The 21404-nt window shown below is 52.5% G+C and overlaps 3 protein-coding genes across 4 annotated transcripts in view; 2 read left to right on the top strand and 1 right to left on the bottom strand.

Annotated features, from left to right (window-relative positions):
- The window catches only part of LOC306803296 (uncharacterized protein), a 119711-nt gene that overhangs the window by 46697 nt on the left and 51610 nt on the right, over positions 1-21404 (top strand). The window lies entirely within an intron of this gene.
- On the top strand, positions 5931-13047 carry NGB (neuroglobin). The gene is made up of 4 exons (XM_079308596.1): positions 5931-6679; positions 8021-8132; positions 9606-9725; positions 10841-13047. The coding sequence occupies exons 1-4, from the start codon at positions 6573-6575 to the stop codon at positions 10985-10987; spliced, it is 486 nt and encodes a 161-aa protein (XP_079164722.1). The 5' UTR covers positions 5931-6572; the 3' UTR covers positions 10988-13047.
- TMEM63C (transmembrane protein 63C) overlaps positions 14659-21404 on the bottom strand; it is a 31097-nt gene continuing 24351 nt past the window's right edge. For both annotated transcript variants that reach the window (XM_079308549.1, XM_079308550.1), the window contains 11 exons: positions 21159-21281; positions 20464-20617; positions 19814-19920; positions 18940-19026; positions 18376-18441; positions 18091-18253; positions 17758-17863; positions 17405-17572; positions 17010-17125; positions 16800-16871; positions 14659-16719 (listed from right to left, as the gene is read on the bottom strand). In XM_079308549.1, the coding sequence (XP_079164675.1) occupies positions 16507-16719; positions 16800-16871; positions 17010-17125; positions 17405-17572; positions 17758-17863; positions 18091-18253; positions 18376-18441; positions 18940-19026; positions 19814-19920; positions 20464-20617; positions 21159-21281 (1375 nt within the window). In that variant the 3' untranslated portion in view covers positions 14659-16506. The remainder of the gene's footprint in view (positions 16720-16799; positions 16872-17009; positions 17126-17404; positions 17573-17757; positions 17864-18090; positions 18254-18375; positions 18442-18939; positions 19027-19813; positions 19921-20463; positions 20618-21158; positions 21282-21404) is intronic.

Here is a 21404-nt window from a genome sequence, read left to right as displayed (position 1 = left end):
AACTAAATATGAGAATCCAGAATAAAACTGAAACACTGAAAATCAGAATCTTGCTTTATACAAGGCTGTAGTGAGGGGTTGGGATATGCTTTTGAGTACAGTGTAATAAGGGGTTGCTTGGGAAAAACAAAATAAAGCCACCTTACCTGAGTCTACACATTGATGCCCTGATGAGTGGGAGGACAGCCAACCAGTCTGTTTGGACATGTTCCAAGGGCTGCTGAAGGACAGCCAGGACAGCTAGAAACTGGACTGTGGCCTGTACAGGGTGATACAATAAGCTATTAAATGGTTACTGAAAAGCCTATTGACTTCTTGTATTGCTTCACACAGTGCAAGTTGGTCTTTGGATTTTGTCTGATCAGGGCTATTGTTCTGGAAGGGAGCACTGCTGATACAGAAGCTGTGCTAGAATGTAGAGAGATGACAAAAAAAAAGGAAGTTTTGTTCATAAAATGCTAATGATATCTGAAGAAAAACTTTATTTGTCACTGCCCTCTGGAGGAAGAATGGCTTTTTTCTGCAGGTAAGTGATCTCACATAGGTGTCTGATTCCAATTTGCATTTGATTTGAACCTGCCAGATTTGTAGGCTTCTAGATTCCAGCCATCAGCTTGTTATCTGTTCCTCAACAAGAATGAGGCTTTTTGACAACCTGGTGTTTTAATATAGATTTTGTTCTCTGTCTTCATTCTTAATCTTCTTAATCTTCTATTTTCTGACTAAATAGAAACTTCAAATGCAAGTTGCTTCCTTTGGCCCTCAATCTGCCATGACCTCCTTTTAATTTTCTTTGGTTTACCCGTAAGGTTTCCCAATCTGTTCCATGTCTTCCAACATCAGTTTCCCTAGATCCATATGCTGGAATCATACGAATTTCATCTTCACTACACCTACTGCTGCTACCTGGTTTATGTCCAAGGATTGTGGTTGAACACTTTGAAGATGTTTTCTAATACACCACCACCAACTATAATTCTGGCCCATGTGCTGCATGCTCTGGAAGTAGAAAGTTTGTGGTTTATAGAATGGGTCTAAGTCTGAGAAGGATTATAATTGTTGTAAATTTCTTTTCCATTTTTATCTTTCTTGCAGTCATTGCTTTATCTCTGTATTGCATCCAAAGCCTGCAATCCTGTTGTCATACAGTTGACAAAATGTAGTTTAAGGCTTCATTCACCTGACCTTTTTTTTCACCCTGTATTTTAGGATGAGGTGGTTCTGAAGTACCTGGGTTTCTCCATTGGCCAGAATGGCAGTTTAGATTATGTGTCCCTATTAAAGCATGTGTGTTGGATCAGCTGAGTCACACCCTGGCAATGTGCTGGTGCCTTGCAGTGCTTTGGGGACAATAACTGTTCCATTTCAAAGCGGAGAATGAAAGCAGCTGAGAAGTGGAGAGAAGTAGTTAAGATGAGGATGTGAACATGCATTAAGATGATACATTCTTGATGTGCATTAGAAACAGTGTGGCCGAGCAGGACCAAGGCAATAATTGTCTCTTTCTCAGCACTCACGCTTCAAATCCTGTGTTCATTTTTGTGATCCCTCACTTTGAGAAAGACATTGAGTACTGGAGCATGTCCAGAGAGGGGCAACAGAGCTGGTAATTAATCTGGAGCACAACTCTGATGAGAAGCAGCTGAGAGAGCTGGGGATGTTTAGCCTGGAGAAGAAGCTCAGGGGGGATGTTATCTCTCTCTACAATTACCTGAAAGGAGGCTGTAGCAAAGAGGGGGCCATTCTCTTCTCTCAAATAAGAAGTGACAGGGTCAGAGGAATCAGCCTCAAGTTGTACCAGGCCAGGCTTAGATTGAATATGAGGAAAAATTCATTCACTCAGAAGGTGGCCAGGCATTGGAACAGCCTGCCCAGGAAGTGGTGGAATTACCATACCTTAAGGTGTACAAAAACCACAGATGTGACACTTGGGGATATGGTTTAGTGGTGAACCTAGCAGAGCAGTTTGCAGGTGAAAAATTCCCCACTGAATAGGAGAATTATTTTTGACAAAGCCTCAAAGCTGTAATGGCTTAAGTGAGGAGGAAAAGGTCTCAAGCTAAAAGTGTCCCACACATAGAAGGAGCAATGCATGGAGTTTACTTTGAGACCAGATGACTGAGTGCAAAGCTGAAATGTGGGATTGCTGGCACAGCCCTGATATGAAGGAATGGGTGCAGTAAAACACAAAATCTTTGTTTAAATAGATAAAAAATACTGTTCCTGGAGACAACTGCTGTAGGTCAAATGTTTATAAGAGATGGTCTAATCAATAGTGTCAATTTAAATTGCAAGGAGGGAGAGAACAAAGAGAGGTGAGATCAGAGAGAAGACGATCAATGACCACCCAAGAGACCAGCAGTGCTTCTGAAACAAAAAGTCCGGGGGGGAAACTACAGAGGAGACTCCACAATGAATAAAGCATTATTTTTCAAGCTTTTGCCATGATGTTTCAGCAGCTGAAGGATGAGGCAGTCCAGAAGCATGGTGTGATTCTAGGACTGTTTTTACCTGCCTGTACAAATACTTCCTAGCTGGCCACGGGATATTCAAGATAAACTTGGGGATGTCTAGCAAAATTAATTCAAAAAAAGTTTTTAATTTTTTTCTACTGTTGAATCCTCCCTCTGCAGATCCCTCTCCCCTTTGCCCAGACCCCCACCACTGAGGGGGGTAGTGCTGCCCTGATCTCTCCACAGTCATGGTGACAGCAAGCAAGCTCTGCAGCTCATCTTAATGGACAAGATTATTTCCTCCTGCAGCACTTTTGATTTTTGTTATGCAGCCATATTTCGTGACTTGCTTTGCTACCGAGCTGTGTTGCACCATGGCCTCAGGGTAGTTTGGGAAGAATTTTGGGAACATTGCATGATTTCTGCACCCACCTGAGGATGGGATGGGAGGGATGGGAGTCTGGGAAAAAGAGAACCTGTCATAATCTGTGGTTTCAAGACTGGGGACAAGGGGAAAAAAGGGAGATTAGCCAAACCCAGGAGTCTGTATCCTAAGTGAGCAGGGAGCCTGAGGCAGATCGATCAGAGTGTCATTATTCATGAAGACTCACAGATACAGAATTGGAAATGAGCAGGAGTTCAAAGGGAGATATGAGCTTGTTAGTGCAGCAGCTGGGGTGAAAACTGGCAGTGCCACAGCAGCACTGGCAAAGCAGTCACCCCTGGGCCAGGCAGATGGGGCCTCCCTGGGCAGGGTGGGCTGTTCTCTGAGTGCTGTGAGCCCTGAGTGCTGGGCTGGGGACTGGCATTTGTGAGCTTACTCCTAGTTGTCTCACACTGTTTTATGAGATTGGGCAACTTTCTTTCCATGTGGGTAAACTGAGGCACTGAACAAGTAGAGCTGATACTTGGCAAGGGAAGTTAAGTGTTGGTACTATAATAGATTACAATAATGAAACCCACTGTAAACTAAAAACATTTTAAGTTTATGTTCTCCCAAAGCACAAGAGCATTATCATCCTCTTTGCATGTCAGTGAATTTTCCCAAAAACCTCCCTCCCCTATCTTCAAGTGGTCTAGAGATGATTTTGGAGCAGTCTATGCTGCTGACCTGGTTGATCTTCACTCATGAGAGCTCCAGGGACGGTCTTGCAGGAATTGAAGAACAGCTCAGAAAAGAGCTGAACTGCCAGGTTAGGTACATAGAGCCAAGGGAGCTGGGAACCATCACAGGAAACCCTCAGACCATGGTTTGCTCCATCTCTTGCTGAAATTCTCACGCTTGAAGGCTCACAATACATTTGGAACAAGAAGAGAGGTTTTTCTGTTTCCTTCTTTGTACTTTAAATCCTCTCTGGACTCAACATGTGCTCTCATCACCTCAGTGCTGTGACAGCAAGAGAAGCTCTGACAGCCACATAACTACGAGGGGCAAGATGCTTTGCACACAGGTAAGAGCATTGTCTCTCCCAAACCCTCAGTCTTTTAAATCATTTGAATGGTGGTTTGAACATTTCTTATCCCTGAGCTCTCCCTGTTTCCCATCTCAAGTCCCTCCTTGCAGCTCCTTCTTCCTGTGCTGGAGACCTATGCTGCTGCCACAGGGGGGAAAATGCTGGGTTTATTGAGAGTGGAGATATACCAATGCCAGAAGGCAGCAAAGGGATGGATTCACTGTTCAGACAGTCAGGGAAGATGGGGAAACTGCTCCTGAATGTATCTTGCCCAGAATGAGCTGTTATTGGAAGCCAGGGAAGAGTTCTTGAGCTCTACTGTGTGTTATACCCATGTAGGGCTTGGGTACCAACGGGTGGGTGGGGATAAGGCCAGGGCATGGCTCCTTTCATCAGCTGAGGCACTCCTATTTTCCATGGAAGGAAGGGATAACAGGCTCAGCACTCTCATTGCTGCCCTAATATCTGCTCTGTTCTGACACTTGTGCCTTGTCTGTGAGCGTTCAGCTGCCACCTGCAGCACAGAGTAGAGGTGCAGGGGGAACATTTTGGATAAGAGCCACTGTTTTCTTTTGCCAGCACAGCTTCACTGCTGTTGTCTGAGACACCCTTTCTATCAGGAACAATGGCTGAACCTGTACTTTGTTGTTGCCCTGGGTAGGGTAGTTGATATGGTGCCCTATGAGGATGGGAGTAAAGGTGTCTCACATCCCACCAAATCTTCAGGACTTAATCACTCTTAACTACAACTTGCTTTTGTGGAGTTTCTCTTCCTTCACTATCAACCAGATCTGAATATATTAAAAATGTTGCTAGGCAAATAATCAGCCTTGGTTGCTGCTTTGACTGCACATGTGCTTCAACTCTGCTCCTCAGTATCCTGTGGCCTGGGATGACTCTCCAAGCTCCTTCCCAGTACCCTGGCAGTGCACCACTGCCTATCTGTTCTGCCCTTTACTGTTAGCAGGGCCAGGCTGAGCTCTCCAGCCAGGCTCTGGTGTAGCTCCACGTCGGCGTGGTTGTGACAAGGGGCTGAAATGTCAGAGTGCCTTGCACGGATGACAAAGGATGACACCATGCTCTCTGCTGGCTCGCTCCATCAGCCACGAGAGAGCTGAAGGTTAATGTTTGCGTTGGCGCTGCCGGGCTGCTCTTCTCCGCCCTGCTCGGATTAACCCTGTACTTCCCGCTGCTCTCCCAGCTGCCCTTCCTGGCTCCTTGCTGCTTCAGCGGTTATCATGGCAGTGACTTATCATTATCTCCGGTGTGAATATGCCCTTTGAAACCACACAGTTAAGATGTGGTTTTATCTGACCCCTTAATCCCATCTGACAGTTCAATTTTTTTTTTTTTTTAAGTTTGCTGGACTCTTCCTTCAAGTGCCCACCTTTAGGACAGGGTTCTTCAGCTTCCTTTAACACATATGGAGCTTTTCCTATGCAGCATCTTGTCTGGTCTGGGCTGAGAATGCGAGGTCTCAAAATCCTGGGAAAACAGGTAATTTATTCTGGTGCTTTCAGAGCCATCTTGGGTGGCTTCCTGCTGTCACTGCAGCCAGTGCTGTCACTCCAGCTCTGTAGGAGAAAGGCCCCTGGGAAACAAGCTGGGGCTGAGAACACCACACTGAGCCTTTGAACTTGTCTCCTCCCAGGGAATGTTTTCAATTCTCCCACAAGAAGAGCCTCCTTTCTGCCTGCACTGAATCAATGTGCCCCAATGTGGGTCGGAGACTTCTGTCTTTTCTTCAGATTACCAGAAATGTCTGATGTACAGAAGCAGAACTTGTAATAAGATCAGCACAATTATTATTTTGGTGCAGACTGTGAGGGTTTCAGTAATAGTTGCACTTTTGTATTGCTCTCATCCTTCTGAAAACTTTAACTTCCCTGACTTCCCTTGTGCTGCTTGAGACCTCATTTGCCTTTTCTTGGTTTGTTTCCTCTGTGCTGTGTAAATCCTGGGGCAAAATTAAGCAGTGTCTGAACAGCAAAGACAATCTGTGCATCTTGAACACATTTGACAAAGATGTCATGTCTTCTCATCTGTTATTAACAACTTTGCCTGCTTCAGCTGGCATAATTAGCCTTAAATTAGACACGTACCTTGCAGTGTCTAGACTGCATCTGCCTGTGGAGAAAGCAGGTGGCTGCGTGGCATCCAGTCTCAGTGGAAGAGGCCAAGAGCAAGAGGATGCTGTGGAGCAGCGCTGAGGCCCTCCAGGCAAAGTTACGCTCAGGGGGAGCTGTGCTGATGGTGAGCGAAGGTGGCCAGGTCCCGGTGGTCTCCTCGCCGGCACGGCTCTGCCCTGCTGCTTCACTCGTAAAATCAGGACGACGGGAAATGTCAACCGTGAACTTTCTGCTCTGCCCCGCGGGCCCGGGATAGGGAAGTTTGGGCATTCCGAATTTCTTTTTTCTTCCTTCCATCCCTCCTTCCTTCCTTCCTTCTCCCGAGCGGGAAGCACTCGGTGCGATTTTCCCTCCGCCTGCGGTGCGGGCGGGCGGAGCGCGGTGCGGCCGAGCCGGGGGCGCGGGGGCGGGACCCGGGGGCGCGGGGAGCTGCCCCGGCGGAGCGGGAGCAGGGGCGGGGGCGCAGCTCTCCGGCCCCTCCGCCCGCCGAGCCGCGGAGCCAGCGCCGCGCCGCGGGGCAGGGCCCCCGCCCCGCCATGGAGAGCGGGATGCCGCTGTCGGGCGGGCAGCGAGCGCTGATCCGGGAGAGCTGGCGGCGAGTGAGCGGCAGCCCCGTGCAGCACGGCCTCGTCCTCTTCACCAGGTGAGCGGCGGGATGCGGCCACCGGCACCCGGTCCCGGCCGCCTGCCCGCAGCGCCCCGCGGCAGGGATGGACGGGCTCCTGGCAGAGAAACGCTTCCCTGCGCTTGGCGGTGGCACCCGGCGGCTCCCCTTCCCCGGCCCCTCTCCCCTCCCTCCCCTGGCCCCTCTCTCTCCCCTCCCGTGGCTGGCGGTCCAGGGGAGCCGAAGCGTCTCCGCCGCCCAGCCGCAGGTGCCGTGGGGCAGCGGCGTGGGGCAGCGCCGGGCTCCGCTCCGCTGTCCTGCCTTCCCCGTCCTTGGCCACTGAGAACTTTGGCACGCGGAGACGGAGAGCGGGAGACAAGCGGCGAGCGGGTTTTGTGCGTTTCTGCCCGCTGATCCCCTGCCTCAGCAGCGAGACTTCTGCTCTGCCAAGGGCTGCGTGTCCGCATGGCTCTGGGGAGTGTGTGGAAGGGACTGCCCGAGCATTCCCTGCTCAGGGAAGTGCTGTGCAGCCCCAAGCGCAGACCTGGCCAAGGAGGGATTCAGTCGCAGGGCAGAGGAAATAGTGTGCCGGGTGGAATGGCTGATACCCAGCTTGTTACCTCTCCTCAACATATTAATGTATCAATTATGCGAAGAGAAAAAAGGAAAAATCAATGAAGAATCGTTTAAAAAGGACAATTGGAGAGTTGATGAGCAGCTTCTGGAGCGAAAGGAGTCTAAATGTCCCAGAGCAGGACTAGAGCAGTGACCACAATGTGGGGGAGAAGGGTGCAGTAGTTTAATGTGCAGGAGAAGAGAGACTGTCTTGCCTGAATTACTGGTGGCCTGTTATATCTACCTGGACCATTTGTGCCTGACATACACTGGCAAAGGAGGATGGAGCAGGGGCAGAGGAAATGGGAGCTGGTGATGGTGTTGGGGAGTGGGACAACAGCTGAGTTTGTACATGTCCCCCTTGGCTGCTGGAGCTTGGAGGCCTTTCCTGATTTGGGAGCTTTTGGGTCCAAGGGGATCAAAAAGTGGGAATGGGAATGGTTGAGACAACAGCCGAGACTTGGAGAAGAAGGGCCAGGCAGGGAGGAACTCCTGAGGATTGGGACTAGCTCTCAGGTGCCTTAAATATGTATCCAAGAGCTGGGGTTATGCGCTAGGGAAACAGAAAGTTTTTTGTCTATTGGTAATCTGGATTGCTCCAAAATAAAACTTTTCAGAACTTTTCGGTCTTTTACAGATGAGAAGGAATCAGTAGGTGGGAAGGGAGGCAGAAATGGATCAGGGGTGTGCTGCTGGTAGGGTGACTGAGACTTGAAATAAAGCTGAGGAAGTGAGAAGATGGGGTGTTCTTTCTTGCTATTGCAGGCTGTTTGACTTGGATCCTGACCTGCTGCCCCTTTTCCAGTACAACTGCAAGAAGTTTGCCAGCCCTCAGGAGTGCCTCTCTGCCCCTGAGTTCCTGGATCACATCAGGAAGGTGAGAGGGGCTGTGCCATGGCTGGAGAACAGCTTCCATGGAGGAAGAAACTCTCAGGCAATGATTTGGGACTGTGGTGTGGCTGACCAGGGAACGCATGGGAAGTCTCCTCCTGAGATGGTAACTGCAGGGTGTTACTCATGCTAGCAGAAGGCCAGGACAAAGTGTCCTACAACAGGGGGCAGGGGATGAGAATGCTGATATAGTGGCTAAGAGGCACCATGCTGATTTCCATGCCCTCATCTGACAGTGGATTGTTTCCTGTGAAAGCTGAAAGAATCCTTCTCCTACTGTGGAGGTAGCTCAGGGAGCTCACCTGTGTCCAGATGAGGACTGCTCTCTGCCTGGCCACACGCTGACCAGGAGGTGGCACAGGTAGCTGGGCTGCCCTGGACCCACTGCTGTGGAGAGGTTGTTGGTGCAGCTGCAGAGCCAGAAGGCTCTCAGAGAGCCTCTGAGGGAGTGCTGCAGTGGACATTCCCTTCCCCACAAACACAGAAAGGAGCTACACTGAGGAGAGGCTCATGCATGGCAAGTACACCTGGTGCAGCAGAAGCCCTTTGCTGAACCCTGAAGAGAAGCCACACTGGGACAGAGCACAGCCTTGGCTTGCAGATGCCTTCATAAACTGCCTGGCTCCATCTTTAAAACAGTTTGCTGCTTTGCTTGCCTGTCTTTATTCCCTGTTAAGAGGCTGTTCCAGGACTGAGCTCCTCTGATAGCTGCAAGCTTTTTGTTATTTTCCAGCCTCTCTTTATTGGCAATGTTAAGATTATTGCCTTGAGCTGAAATAGTTCTTTGCTCTCGTTGGAGATAAATTGCCTGTTGAAATTGCAGAGCACAATTCTATCACCTCTTGGCTTTGCCAAGATAATCATGCCCTGGCTTTAATCTCTTCTTCTTCATCCTTCTTTAAATCTTTTCTGTCCTGTTTCCATTTGACTCTTAATGCTCCTGGGAAAGTATGGTATGTGTTTTGCCAGACCAGGTCAAGAGACCTGGCTGTACTCTCCATCCCATCTCTTCAAAATACCTTGTCTGGTCTTAGAATTGGAGTGGCCTTATTCAGAATTGCACTGTTTTGGCAGCTTCTAATAGGAAACTCTAGTCCTGGCAAATTCTGAGGTTCCCATGCAGTTGTCCTGGGGTCCAAGGAATTGTAATAAGTGCATCAGCATTAGGTCTTAACCTGCAACTGCTCTGCTGTAGGGCTGTTTATCCTCTCTAGGACAGGGTGGTCAGCTGTGCTGCTTGCTGTGCAAGCAAGTGCCCATGGAAGGATGTGGTACATGCTGCTGCCAGCCTCACTGATGTATCACATGGATCACACTGGAGCAAAGGAGAGCTCAGAGGGCATCTGGGCTGGGAGGGGGTCAGGCTGACAAGGGTGAAGTAAAGGGTGAGACTGTTTCTTCTGGGAGGGAAGCTGAACCTTTCTGTTAATGCCATTCTGCCTTTGTGCTCCTGTGCTAGGTGATGTTGGTGATTGATGCTGCTGTGAGCCACCTGGAGAACTTATCCTGCCTGGAAGAGTATCTCTGCAACCTTGGCAAGAAGCACCAGGCAGTTGGTGTGAAGGTTGAGTCTTTCTCGGTGAGGTGTTCTCTCTTGTCTCACTGTGCTGTGTTTGTTCACCCCTGCCTGCAGCCCTCAGCTGTCCCCATCCTTCCTCTGGGCTCAGCTGTCTGGAGAGAAAGCTGATGGCTCAGGGCAGCCAGTCCAAGGTGCTGATACCAGTGTAGTGTGACTGCCCCAGTGAGAGAAACCTTTGAGCTCCCCTTGTTTTCTGCCCTTGCCCAGCAAGCCCAGGCAGAAAGGATAGACGGGAGCAAAGCATGTCCACTGTTTGAAGAGAATTGTGGTTTAAGGACTCTGCAGTCTCTCCTGTGCCACAGGGCTGCAGACTCAGCCTTTGCTCTGGATCCTTTGCATCTGTTTCTCACCACACCTGGAAAAGGGAACATCCACCTCTGTATCTGCCCTGGGATGTGGTTGCTGCACCTCAGCCCCTGCCTCCTCCATGCCAGAAACACCCAAGCATCTTCCACATTAAACCCTTGATTACTCCTCTCCTGCTATCAAGCATGGACAGAACTGCAGTGGGGAAGGGTTGAAAATCTTTCTAACCCACACATGGCTCATTCCTGATACTGCTAACTTTTGCTCTCTTCAGAGGGAGCAGGGTCCTTTTTGTTTGGGGTAGTGATCCCCACCAGCCTTGTGCTCAGTGTGGGGGTGCTCCTGCATGGGGCTGCTCACAGCCCTGTGAGGAGTGTGAGGAGAAGCCTGAGGCACTGAGACATGCCCTAAGCATCCAGCATGGAGTCTGATCCACACTCCTGCCATCAGGGCATTGCTCACTCTGCTGCTCCACTGCTATGCCAGGGGATAGGGCCAGCTACCTGCACCTGGGGACCACAGAAACTGGATGTATACCTCTCCCCTGGTATGTGCATGTCAGTTCAGCCCTTGCTCCCTGACTTCCACTCCCCACTCATCCATGGTGAGGGCCAGAGTACAGCAGGGGAAGAGGATGACATGGGCTGGTCCTGGGCCCCCTCTGATGAGCCAGGGACTGGAAGGGCCTGGTAGATGGAAGAGGAGCAGGTGCCCTGCAATTGGAGAAGTCAAAAAAGGTGGTGAAATGAGACAAGAGACTGCATGTCATCCTCTGGTGCTGAGCTTGACACCTCCCTTTCGGTTTGCAGACAGTCGGCGAGTCCTTGCTGTACATGCTGGAGAAATGCCTTGGTGCTGCCTTCAGCCCAGAGATGCAGGAAGCTTGGAGCAAACTCTACAGTGCTGTGGTGAAAGCCATGCAACGTGGCTGGGAGACCCTCCCAGAAGGGGACTAGATCCTGCCAGCCATCCCTATCCCTGACCATGCCATGGTCCTGAGCACGGGGAGTCTCACGCCACACTCGCTGCCTCTCCCCACCTCTGTCTTTGTGTGTGCACCAGCCCACGGCTGCCTCTGCCACTCACACGTGCTGGGGGGTTCTCAGTGGTTCCACCTGCTTCGACATGAACGTGTCTCTGCCTCTGCTAAGGGCTGGCAGGGCCTATCCCTGCAGGGGAGCCTGGCAGTGCCACAGCACAGGTATGCCACCCTGCCCTGGTTCCTTCAGGAACACCAACACCCATGTACCTGCTCCAGGTTTTAGCTTGCTCATCTTCCCTCCTCTTGCTACCCATCCTCTGTAGGTGAGAGCCGGCATGGGCCTCTTGGGCTTATTTGCCCAAAATCCTATTTGCTGTGCTTTCCCTGCCAAGTCTGACACTGCTTGGTCCTGCTGTACCTGGTTCAGCATGGCAGTGACAGATTTGGCTCCATCCATGTCAAAAAGCAAGATAGTGAGGCTGATCACAGCATGTGGCAGTCCTCCAACCTTGCAGAGAGTTTACCCCCTCTCCCTTCATCAGTGTATCACTACTGGTTGGTTAATCCTGGTGCTTTATTCTGCCTTGCCTCTGACCTGGATGGGATCCTTGGCTTTTCCCTTTGTCAGGTTGGCCGCTACCCAGTAGGTTTCCTAGGGCTGGAAACCTTGTTGTCACATTAATCCCAAGGTGAGTCTAGTTTTGGCAGGGTTAGGCTGCCAGCTGAAAGGCTTTGTGTTGATTTGGTCTGCTGGTTTAACCTTGGAGCCATCTGAAATGCAGCAGCAGCAGTAGCAATGTCTGTTTACTGCTTTGTGTTAAGGAAAATAAAGTAAATCCAAGGAAAAGATGTCTTAAAATAAAAATGAAGGTAGCAATTGTGTCATAGCAACAGCTCCCAGAAATTCTGGCTCTTGGCCAGAGGAAGCAGAGCATTCTGGATGCTGTCAGAATCTGGAGCGCTTCCCAGCTGCTCACAGTGCCCAACTGCAGAGCTCCTCACCCTCCCAGGAATGAGGAGATAGCATCTGCTAGAAGAAATCCCAGAAAACTGCCGAGAGGCAGCACCTGAGGGCTCTGTGAAGGGGCTGAACTTGAACACTTTAAGGAAGAGTTCATCTTGATGGGGAAGTCACTATGGAACAAGCAGAACCATGTTTCTAGCCACCACTAGCCCCAGAGCAAGAACATAGGGCAAATATTCAGTTACTGGCAGGACTCTTTTTTTTTTTTTTTTGTTTCTTCTTAAGCATAGGAGGACTCTAGTGTTGAGGTCTGAGATGGTCTTGTTCTGAGGACACCTTCCTCCTATTCTCAGATGTCCTCCACTCTGGGGCAGGAGAAAGCTGCCTGCTCAGTGGAACTCCTGAGGTCTCCTGGGCCCATGCCATGGAGGGGATGATAGGGTGAGATGGGCCTGTGAGATGTGTGATGGGTGTCTGTGAGATGGGTCTCTAGTGCTCTGCCACCAGGCCTGATGGTAGCCATGGGCTTCCAGATAGCAAAAATCCCTCCAGCTGTGTTTGGGAGGCAAGCCAATAGGTGTTGTGAAACAGGCAGTGAACATCCCCAGGTTCCTTGTGCTCCCTGTGGTACCATGTTCTGCCTCTGCAGCCCTGCACCCTGGCCCATGGCTCTCTCCATCAGCTGGGTCAGGTGAAGTCCTCCCCCTTCTTGCACCCAGCAGTGAGGGATGGAGGGGCAGGGGCTGGGGTGAGGCACTAGCTTTGATGGCACTGTATGGGGCAGGAAGGTTTGGGAATGGGGATGTCCTCTTTGCAACCATGTTATGGGACATCAGCCTTCAGCATCAGGGGAGTGGAACACCTTCTGGCTCCATGTGACAAATAGTCAGCTGTGTGATGGATGGGGTGTGAGTTTTATTGCCCAAACCATTCCTGCTCCCTCAAGCTTTACCAGCTCCTTGACTTCTGCTCTTCTGTGCCACATTTTGTGTAACTCCCAGAGAACTGAACTAGTCTGTGTGCCTCTTATACCCAGCTGTACTGTTTATTAAAAAACAACAGTGAGTCTTAGCTGCTTTTGATGCCTTGTGTTTATTTTAATATAAAAGGCCCAAGCAAACCAGAAAAAGAGGATGACAGAGAGGGGGGTTTACTGGTTTCTTGTTGATTCTAGCTTTGAAGATATTGGTCACTGGGAGCACTTGTGTAGTACAGCTTGACTGGCATGAGAAGGCATCCACCACCAAAAGTGTGTTGGGAACTTCAGTGCCTGGTAATTGAATGGGTGAGCAGTGGAGGGGCTAACAGAGACACCCTACTAACTGACTGCTCAGACCCTTCAAGTATAATAATCTCTAATGGAATCAGAATTTTTAAGCAATCACCCTAAAAATCCCTTTTCTGTTGTTCAGCCACTGCTTTTGTTTCTTGACATAGCATTGGCTCACCTGCTGCTGGTCACCTGCAGCAGCAGAGCACGGCCTCATAACAAAGTCCTGTCTGGCTCCATGGAGCACCATCCACCCTGCCAGCTGGACTGCAGTCATTCTAGCAGCCAGCCCTGCCCAGGGAGCAGCTGGTGAGAGTGCAGGATGTTCTGTCTTCTAGCATGTTCTAGCTCTGACCTGTGAGAGCTGGGCACTTGGTGCTGAAGCACGGTGCCTAGAGTGGGGAAGCCAGCGCAGGGTCAGTAATAGCATCTCCCAAAGGCTTCAAATCCCAGCCCTGGCACGGGAGAGAAGGGAAAACATCTTGGAAGAGCTGTACTGCTCATTTAGGATGGGCTTGTTCCACAATGCAATGGGTGATGGGCTGTGAAGGGCAAGGAGAGCAGCAGAGATCTGAATGCAAAGAGGTACCCCCTTCAGGTCATTGATAAAGTTAGTTACCCCCTCAGGGTGTCACCACACCCCTAAGCCTTGATGAGCTTCCCAGTGTGAGGGATGCTCCCAGCCAAAGCTCCTGCCCAGCTCCCTGGCACAGCACTGCCCTGTGCTAACTCTGTTTACCACTCACTACAAACCTTGTGGGGCCTCTGTGCAGGCATGGGATAGGCTTTAAATTGTTCAGTGTTTCACCCAAAGGGAAGCCCTCCCTATGCCTTCTGCCCTGTGCCACAAACCAGAGTGGCAGGGCTCACCCTGGGGAAGCTGTGGAGGAGCCTGCTGAAACCAGAGGCAAATCATTCAAGTAGGAATTCAGGTAAAAACAGTGCCCCTGCCCCTTGCTGTGGTCCCAGAGGGGCTCCAGGTCACCCTCCTGTTACCTTCAAGCAGCATCTGCACCTGTGGTGGTGCTCTGAGCCAGCTGTGCCAAAGGAGTGACTGCTGACAGAAGGTGGGCAAAAAAGGCACGTGAATGTTCCAGGACTGCAACCCATCTCCAATGGAGGGATGGTGCCAAGGGCTGTGTCAGTCTGTCTGGGACATGGTGAGGTGCTCTTCCACTTTTGAAACTTTGCTGGTTCTGACCACTTGTTGGGGTATGGTTTTATGGGGATCATAGTGGGCAGACTGGAGCTGGGGATGTGTCCAAGCAGTCTCCTTGTCACTGAAGCCTCTGCAAGACATCTCCAGGCAGGGTCAAAAGCAGCCCACAGGTGGGAAAAGGCTCCAGTGTCAAGAGTTCCCCTAAATCTGTGCCAGGAAAGACGCACGGGGGTGACGACGCCAGGCAGCAGCTGGGTGAAGTCATTTTATTCAAGGCACGGTCATAGCAATAAATCACGAGAAGGTACAGACCTCTGGCACATTCCTACAGTGGGGCAGCCAAGGGCAATCAGACCAGCAGCCCGAGCTCCCAAGGACACAGTGCCACTAGCAGGCACTTGCTTCTACCCTCAGAGAGGCCACCAGCATCCCCATGCCCTGCCTGGGGCTGCCTCTGGAGCAGGCAGTGAGGGGACCAGCTGAGCTGTGGGCAGCCACAGGGGCACCTGGGCAGGAGACCACAAACCCCCCAGGGAACTTTTTTGGGATTGGAAGGGTGTGTCTGAGCTCAAAGCTCCCCCAAGGCAACCACTTTGTGGCTAGTGCACCACAGCCACCACCCGAGCATGCAGGAGCAGGGTGGGACAGAGGCCTTGGGACTGCGAACCCCAAGCTGAGACCCACCAGCCCCACAGGAATGTCCTAAAGGTCCCCTTGATGCTCTCACTGCTGGGCTGCCTTTAAACCTTCCCCCCAGCCCAGAACTGGCACATTACCCCTCCTCCCAGTGCACTACCAATGCTGACCAGGGCTGTGGCTGAGCATCTGCCTTTGCACAACAGCACTCCCCATGCCAACAGCCCTGGGGCTGGCACAGCTGCACTTCCCTCCCTTCCCTGGGACGGTGGTAACTAGTTGCTCTGAAGCTAGCAGGAAAATCAGGGCTGAGGCCAAAGTAGGGCTGAGTGAGGAGCCAGCATGCCCAGGGGGGGCTATGGTGGGAGCTGAGCAGGATAAGGATAAGGATAAGCCTTCATCCCCAGGGGCCACCACAGGTACTCAGGATGAGCTGGAAAACTCCAGGGATGCTGTTGGGGCAGGTAATGGTGCATTTACACTAATCACAGCAGGACTCACACTCGAGAGGCAGTGTGACTACTGGGAGAGCATCCCACAGCTGCAGCTTGTGGACAAGGCAGGCAGGATGTGGTGGACCAGGAGGACATGGAAGTCCAGGTCCTGCCAGTGTCCACCTATCCCCCCTGTTCTGTTACATTTGGACAGAGCTACTCTGGGTCCCATGGGCAGCCTCAGTGAGAGCATGAGCACAATGATGTGCTGCCAAGGAAAAGGAGTGACAGGGAGCTGTCCTCAAAGCCATTAAACACACTTGTCTCTTGACCTCCCACTTTTTCCCAAGAGCCAAGGGCATGATATTGTGCAGCAAGATGGGGGGATGGGGTGGGAGGTCGAGGAAGAGCTGGGCTTGCATTTGATGCCTGCCTTGGTGCAGGGCTGCTGGTGCTCATGTAGGGGCTCTGGTGGCAGATGTAGGGACACTCACTTCCTCCACCAAAGCACACACATGTCAGCAGTCCCTGCTAAAATGGGCAAAGGGGCAGGTGGCAGCCTGCAGGCCAGCAGCAGGGGAGGCAGCAGGACAGCTGCCTGAGCAGTGGGTGGCTGGGATGAGATGCAAAGGTTTGGGGTGGCTGTCCCCTGCCACTCAGGACCCAGAGGACAGCATGGTGGCAGGCACATTCATCTGGGCTGTCTGGGCTGCCTCTTCCTCTCAGAGGGGCCAGGGCCTTCCTTCTGCCCCTAAAAGCATGGCCTCTCAGAGAGACCCTCTCCCTATAGTGCTGCACCCCCTCTTCCCCACGGTGTGCTGGAGGAGGCAGGTGGGGACGGGGACACCAGGGGGCTCAGCCAGTGCAGGCAGCGGGAGGGACTATCAGAGCCTCCTGCTCATGCAGTGGGTCTCTCCCTCACATCAGTCCTGCCATCCCCTGCCCCATCAGCGAGGTGCCCCCCCATGCAGGGAAGGCTCCCTCCTGCCCCAGGGCACGTCTCCCTCTCGGCAGTCTGTTCTCAGCCTGTTCACTGGTAGCGAGCCTGGCTCTCCATCACGGGGCCGCTCCTGTACTCGCCCTCCACCGTCTCCAGCTCTGTCTCGAAGCTCTGCAGCGCCCCGTCCTCCCCATCCTCCGCTGGCTCCAGGTGGTTGCCCATGGTGCCGTAGGACTGGTGTGCTGGAGAGGCTGCCGGTGTCAGGCTCAGCTCGGGCTCCTGCAGGACAGTGGCCACAAAGAGCTGCCCCGGGGGGCAGTGGACATCAGGACCCAGGGGAGCAAGAGCAGGTGGCCACAGAAGAGCTGTGGAGGGGTACTCACATTGGAGTTAGGGGTGGAGGAAACGCTGCTCCGCTCCACGTCATTGAAGGCGCCCTCAGACTGGTCAGACATCTGAGGAGAAGGAGGTCGTGAGGAAATCATGATCTGGGGGCCCAGCTTTGGCCAGGGACAGCCAGGTGCTAGCTGAAATTGCCCAAGGAGGGATTGCACTGGGGTGAAGGAACAGAATGAGTGTCTGTCTGCACTCACCTGGTAGCTAGAGGGTTTCCGTGGCTGCAGCTTCTTCAGGCAGAGGCCAAAGAAGGAGAAGATGATGCAGGAAAGGAGGACCACAAAGGTGAAGAGGGTGACAGGCCGGGTGGGACCTAGAGCACAGAGATACTGGGGCAGCACATAAGCCTCCAAGAACCAGCTGCATGTCCAACTGAGCCCCAAGCTGGTGCCTGCTTTGGGTTTTACAAGCTCTCAACCCCCTTCCCAAAATACAAGCTGACACCACCTTCATCTGCCAGGTCTTCACAACACCTCCCCTCTTACCACCTTCCATGCCATGCCTAACTCAAGGGTGACACCGGTGGCTTGTCACCCCCAAGCATCAGACACGACCCTCAGCAGTGGCAGGGCACAGCCTGAGCTCTCCCTACCGAGGCGCAGGACGGAGAAGAAGAGCAGCCAGAACATGCAGAGGATGGGGGCCACCACCACCTGGCTGATGGCAGCGACGTGCAGGCGCTGGTTCAGTTTGGTGGGGATGTACACGTAGTAAATGTTGTACCGGTCAACCATGTGCTTGAGCAGCATGTACAGCAGCCCTGGGGGGACAAGAGAAGCCATTTGGGTGAGGGCAATGGGGACAACCAGGCCACAGGGACAGCAGGGATGATGACCAAGGGTGCCATCCTGTACCAGGCAGGAAGCCTGCACTCCCAGGCTGCTGGTGGTGGCTGGGACAGGCTGTTCTTGGCATGGCTGGGACCATGGGCATGATCCTACTCACCAAAGGGGACGATGATGGGGCAGGTGATGCTGTAGGTCATGACAACAGAGAAGATACAGCAGGTCCAGGCGTACTCTAGTCCAAACTGGAACTGGTATGCTTGGCTCTGGGGCACAACCAACAGTGTCATTGCCACCTTGGTCACTGCAAAGCCTGCACTTGCCTTTGCACCCTGGCACACACCGCCTCACCCCCACTAGCCCCCAGGGGCCTGAAGAAGTCCCCACAAGCCTCCCCACAGAACCAGGACAGCCTGAATTTCCAGAGATGCTGAGAGTGCATCTCTGCTGTGCTGGGGGTCACGAAGGCTGGCAGGGGACCAGAGCCACATACCCGCTTGACGTGGAGCCGCTCGGGCTCGGACTTGGCAAAGCAGAGGCGAGCAGTGTAGACCAGGAGGCCTGGGATGCGCAGCAGCTCCATGGCTGTCCCAATCAGGCTGGAGGTGACCACGTAGTTGACAAAGAAGGCGCCGTTGTCTGGGAGGAAAACGCACCTGCCCCAGGGACAGAGAGGTGAGAGTGAGAGGATGCTCAGGCAGGGGCTGCAAGAGCTGCTGGTGGTGGACAACAGGTGCTCCTGCTTGTTTGGGAAGTTTGGGAGCTTTCTGCTACTCACTGGAACTTGATTTCAGCCTCATCCAGAAAATGGGTGTCAAAGAGCCAGCGGAAAAACAGGTCCAGGCTGGAGGGAACAGAAGAGGAGCAGATCAGACAGAGGGAGAGCTGCAGAGTGATGTGAGAGACAAACAGCAGGCATGTGCTTTTCCCTGTCCTGAGTGGGCAAGACCCTCTGCACCCTGCACTGCCAGAGCAGCTCCTTCTGCCACACGAGACCACTGTGCAGTGTGTGCCTGCCTCCTGGATGGCCAGGACTGCCGGAGCTGGAGCTATGCAGATACCTGACCAGGTCCTTTTAGGGTCTGCTCAACCCAAGCAGCAACTGATCACTGCTACCAGGTCCTGTGGGTCAGCTGTGGCAGCCTGATAAATTGCTCTGCTCCACTTCTCTGCAGGGAAGGTTTCCATGTGTAACCATGTGAGAGTAGCTCAACACTGCTGGAGTGTTTTCCTCCCCAGAGATCCCTGTGTTTTGGTGGCAATGGGATCTTAGCCCTTTGGGGATGGGTGTGATCCTGTCAGCCTGTGAGCAGGGAGAGCAGCATGGCAGGGTGGTCTCTACCTGCTCAGACCCAGCGAGGGCAGGATGATAACCATGAACACCAGGAAGAAGAAGCACTTGTGCATGGTGATCTGATTTTCACTTGACCTGTGGAGAGGGAAGACAAGAAAAGAACATTGCACTTTTTTGGGAAAGACCAGCAGGTGGGGTGAGGGGCTGGGCTTGGTCTCACTTTTCACCAAGGACTTACTCCCTGCCTCACAAAGCTGGGTGCATTTGATCTGTGCCTCCACTGGGGCCTTGCAAAGCCTCTCCCAGGCTAGGGTGTGTCACCCTGAGGAATCTGCTGCAGTGAAGGTTCTCGTACTCCCAACCTCTCTCCTCCTTCATCTTTGTCCTCTCCTACCATCCATGCTGGTATAGACACCCAACAAGAGGCAGAAGGGTGTATAGTATGAGTTCACAACCTCCTGTTTCCCCCGGAAAAAGGAAGGGAGGTGGTGACAAAGCTTCTGCAAGGACTTATCAGACCAGGCACAGGGCTTGGGGCTGATGGAAGGTCAAGACAGAGAGAGCACATTGTAGGAGCTGGGCAGTCTCCTCTAAGCGTCCTGAACTCGTATCTCTGCCCTGGAGGGCTGGAAGCATGCCTGGGATGGCCCTGCTGCTGCCAGTCCACCATCACACCATATCTCTTACAAACTTCTTCAGATCCATCTTAAAACTACCTTTGTCAGTGCTCAGGACTACAGGAAGCAAATGGCTCCTTTGTACATGAACTTGGGGCTCTTTCCATGTAGAGAAACACTCAGTTTGGGGCTCTGCTCCACAGTGGGGGTCTACTGTTCACTGCCTGCCTCCCTGCAGGCTGTGTTCCCCTTCCACTGCAGTTCCTCCCACCCATGGCAGCCCTGGGGGGGGGCAGCCCCATTACCTTGTCCAGTGAGACTCGAAGAACGCTGAGTAGTAGACAAGGAAGGGCAAGAAGACAGAGAAGGCCCAGAGCAGCAGCGTGGGGAAAAACTGGGTGATGATGGGGTTCTGCAGGAAGAGAGATGCCAAACACCCCCTCAACAACCCACCACAGCACAGCCATGCTGGAGACAGCACAGGATGGTGTGTGCAACAGGTGGGCCGGAGCATCCCCTCCCTGAGCAGGGGCATTTGTTCCAGGAGATAAGAACTTGAGGCCAGCCAAAGGTACCACAGCCATGTTCTGAGCCCCAGTGCCCACCCAAAAGCTCACAGATCAATGAGCAAGAAGGAGCTGTGCCGTTGGCAGCTGCTAACATCTCCTGAGCTCTTTCCAGACCTTTCTTTTGAATGGACAGCAACCTGCCTGCCTCCATGGACATCAGCACCAAAGCTCAGGTGCTGCCCCAGGGCTCTGCCACTGGAAACACAAGGAGAAGGGGATGGATAGCAAGCAAGCACATGATGTCAACAATGATCTTGCTTCTCATCAATGCCCATCCTAGTGATGTCTTGTCTTCTTAGGGCAGTGTAGAGCAGATGCCCCACCCCATCACAAATAAGCCTGGAAATGATGACCTTTTAGGGAAATTGGCATGGGTTTGGGACTACCTTGAGGCTCTCCACAGGGTGTGTGACATTGAACATGTCCATAGTGTTGACAATGATGGCTGGCGTTGTGAGGAAGAAGAGAAGGATGAACAGGCAGATATTAAGCAGAATGAATCGCACCCACCACGATGTGCCACGGACTGATAAATTCTCCCTGTAAGAGGAAAACACAGCTTGGATATAATGAGGAAAAGCCCTGTGTCCTGGGCCTCCCAGAACAGCTTCATGAAGCTCTGCTTCCTGCTATGTGCACCAACCATCCTGGCAGACATTGTTCTGAGCTCACTCTCTTCCCCTCCCCATGCTGCTTTGCTGTCACATGCAGAGCCCCCTGGACCAGAGAACAGCCACAGCAGAGGCCCATACCACCAGGAGGCTTTGGAACCAGGCTGGAGAAATCAGAGTCTGGCAATCACCCCAATATCAGCTGGCTGGGCCCTGCCACCGTTGGGGTAATCACCCCAATCATGTGTGCTGACCTGCTATGGTAAAAGGAGGGATTTTCAGCCCCCATCACCCTGGGAAAGTGTCCTATAGATACAGACACAGGTGCCCTACAGCTATATGGGCTCCCTGCTATGGGCATAGGCTTCTTATAGCTATGTATGTGGGCTCCTCCTAGGTATGGACATGGGCTTCCCCATATCTGCCCGTTGCCCCTCCCTCCCTCCCTCCCTCCTGCCGTGGGAGTTCACCAGATGATGTCGCTGGGTGCAGGGGCATAGCGAACACCCCAGTGGTGTGACTTGACCACGGTGGTGACAGAGGACTGCTGGGGGTGCTTGCGGCAGTGGATGTGGCTGTAGTCCTTCAAAATCCTGCAGGAAGAGGGAGCCAGGGGTCAGGTCTCACTTCTTGTGAGACCCTTGCTGCAGCACTGACAGGGCAGTGAACTTTACAGATGGCAGAGGCATAGAAGAGACTGGCCCATTGCCTGCTTT

This window comes from Erithacus rubecula (assembly GCF_903797595.1).
Source record: "Erithacus rubecula genome assembly, chromosome: 6".
Classification (NCBI taxonomy): domain Eukaryota; kingdom Metazoa; phylum Chordata; class Aves; order Passeriformes; family Muscicapidae; genus Erithacus; species Erithacus rubecula.
This window is presented reverse-complemented; position numbering and strand designations above follow the sequence as displayed.

Bases quoted from the DNA above. Each gene is read 5' to 3' on its own strand.
- NGB (XM_079308596.1), top strand. From the start codon at position 6,573: ATGGAGAGCGGGATGCCGCTGTCGGGCGGGCAGCGAGCGCTGATCCGG. The intron at 8,133-9,605 runs GTGAGAGGGGCT...CTCCTGTGCTAG, and splicing joins TCCTGGATCACATCAGGAAG to GTGATGTTGGTGATTGATGC. The intron at 9,726-10,840 runs GTGAGGTGTTCT...TTCGGTTTGCAG, and splicing joins TGAAGGTTGAGTCTTTCTCG to ACAGTCGGCGAGTCCTTGCT.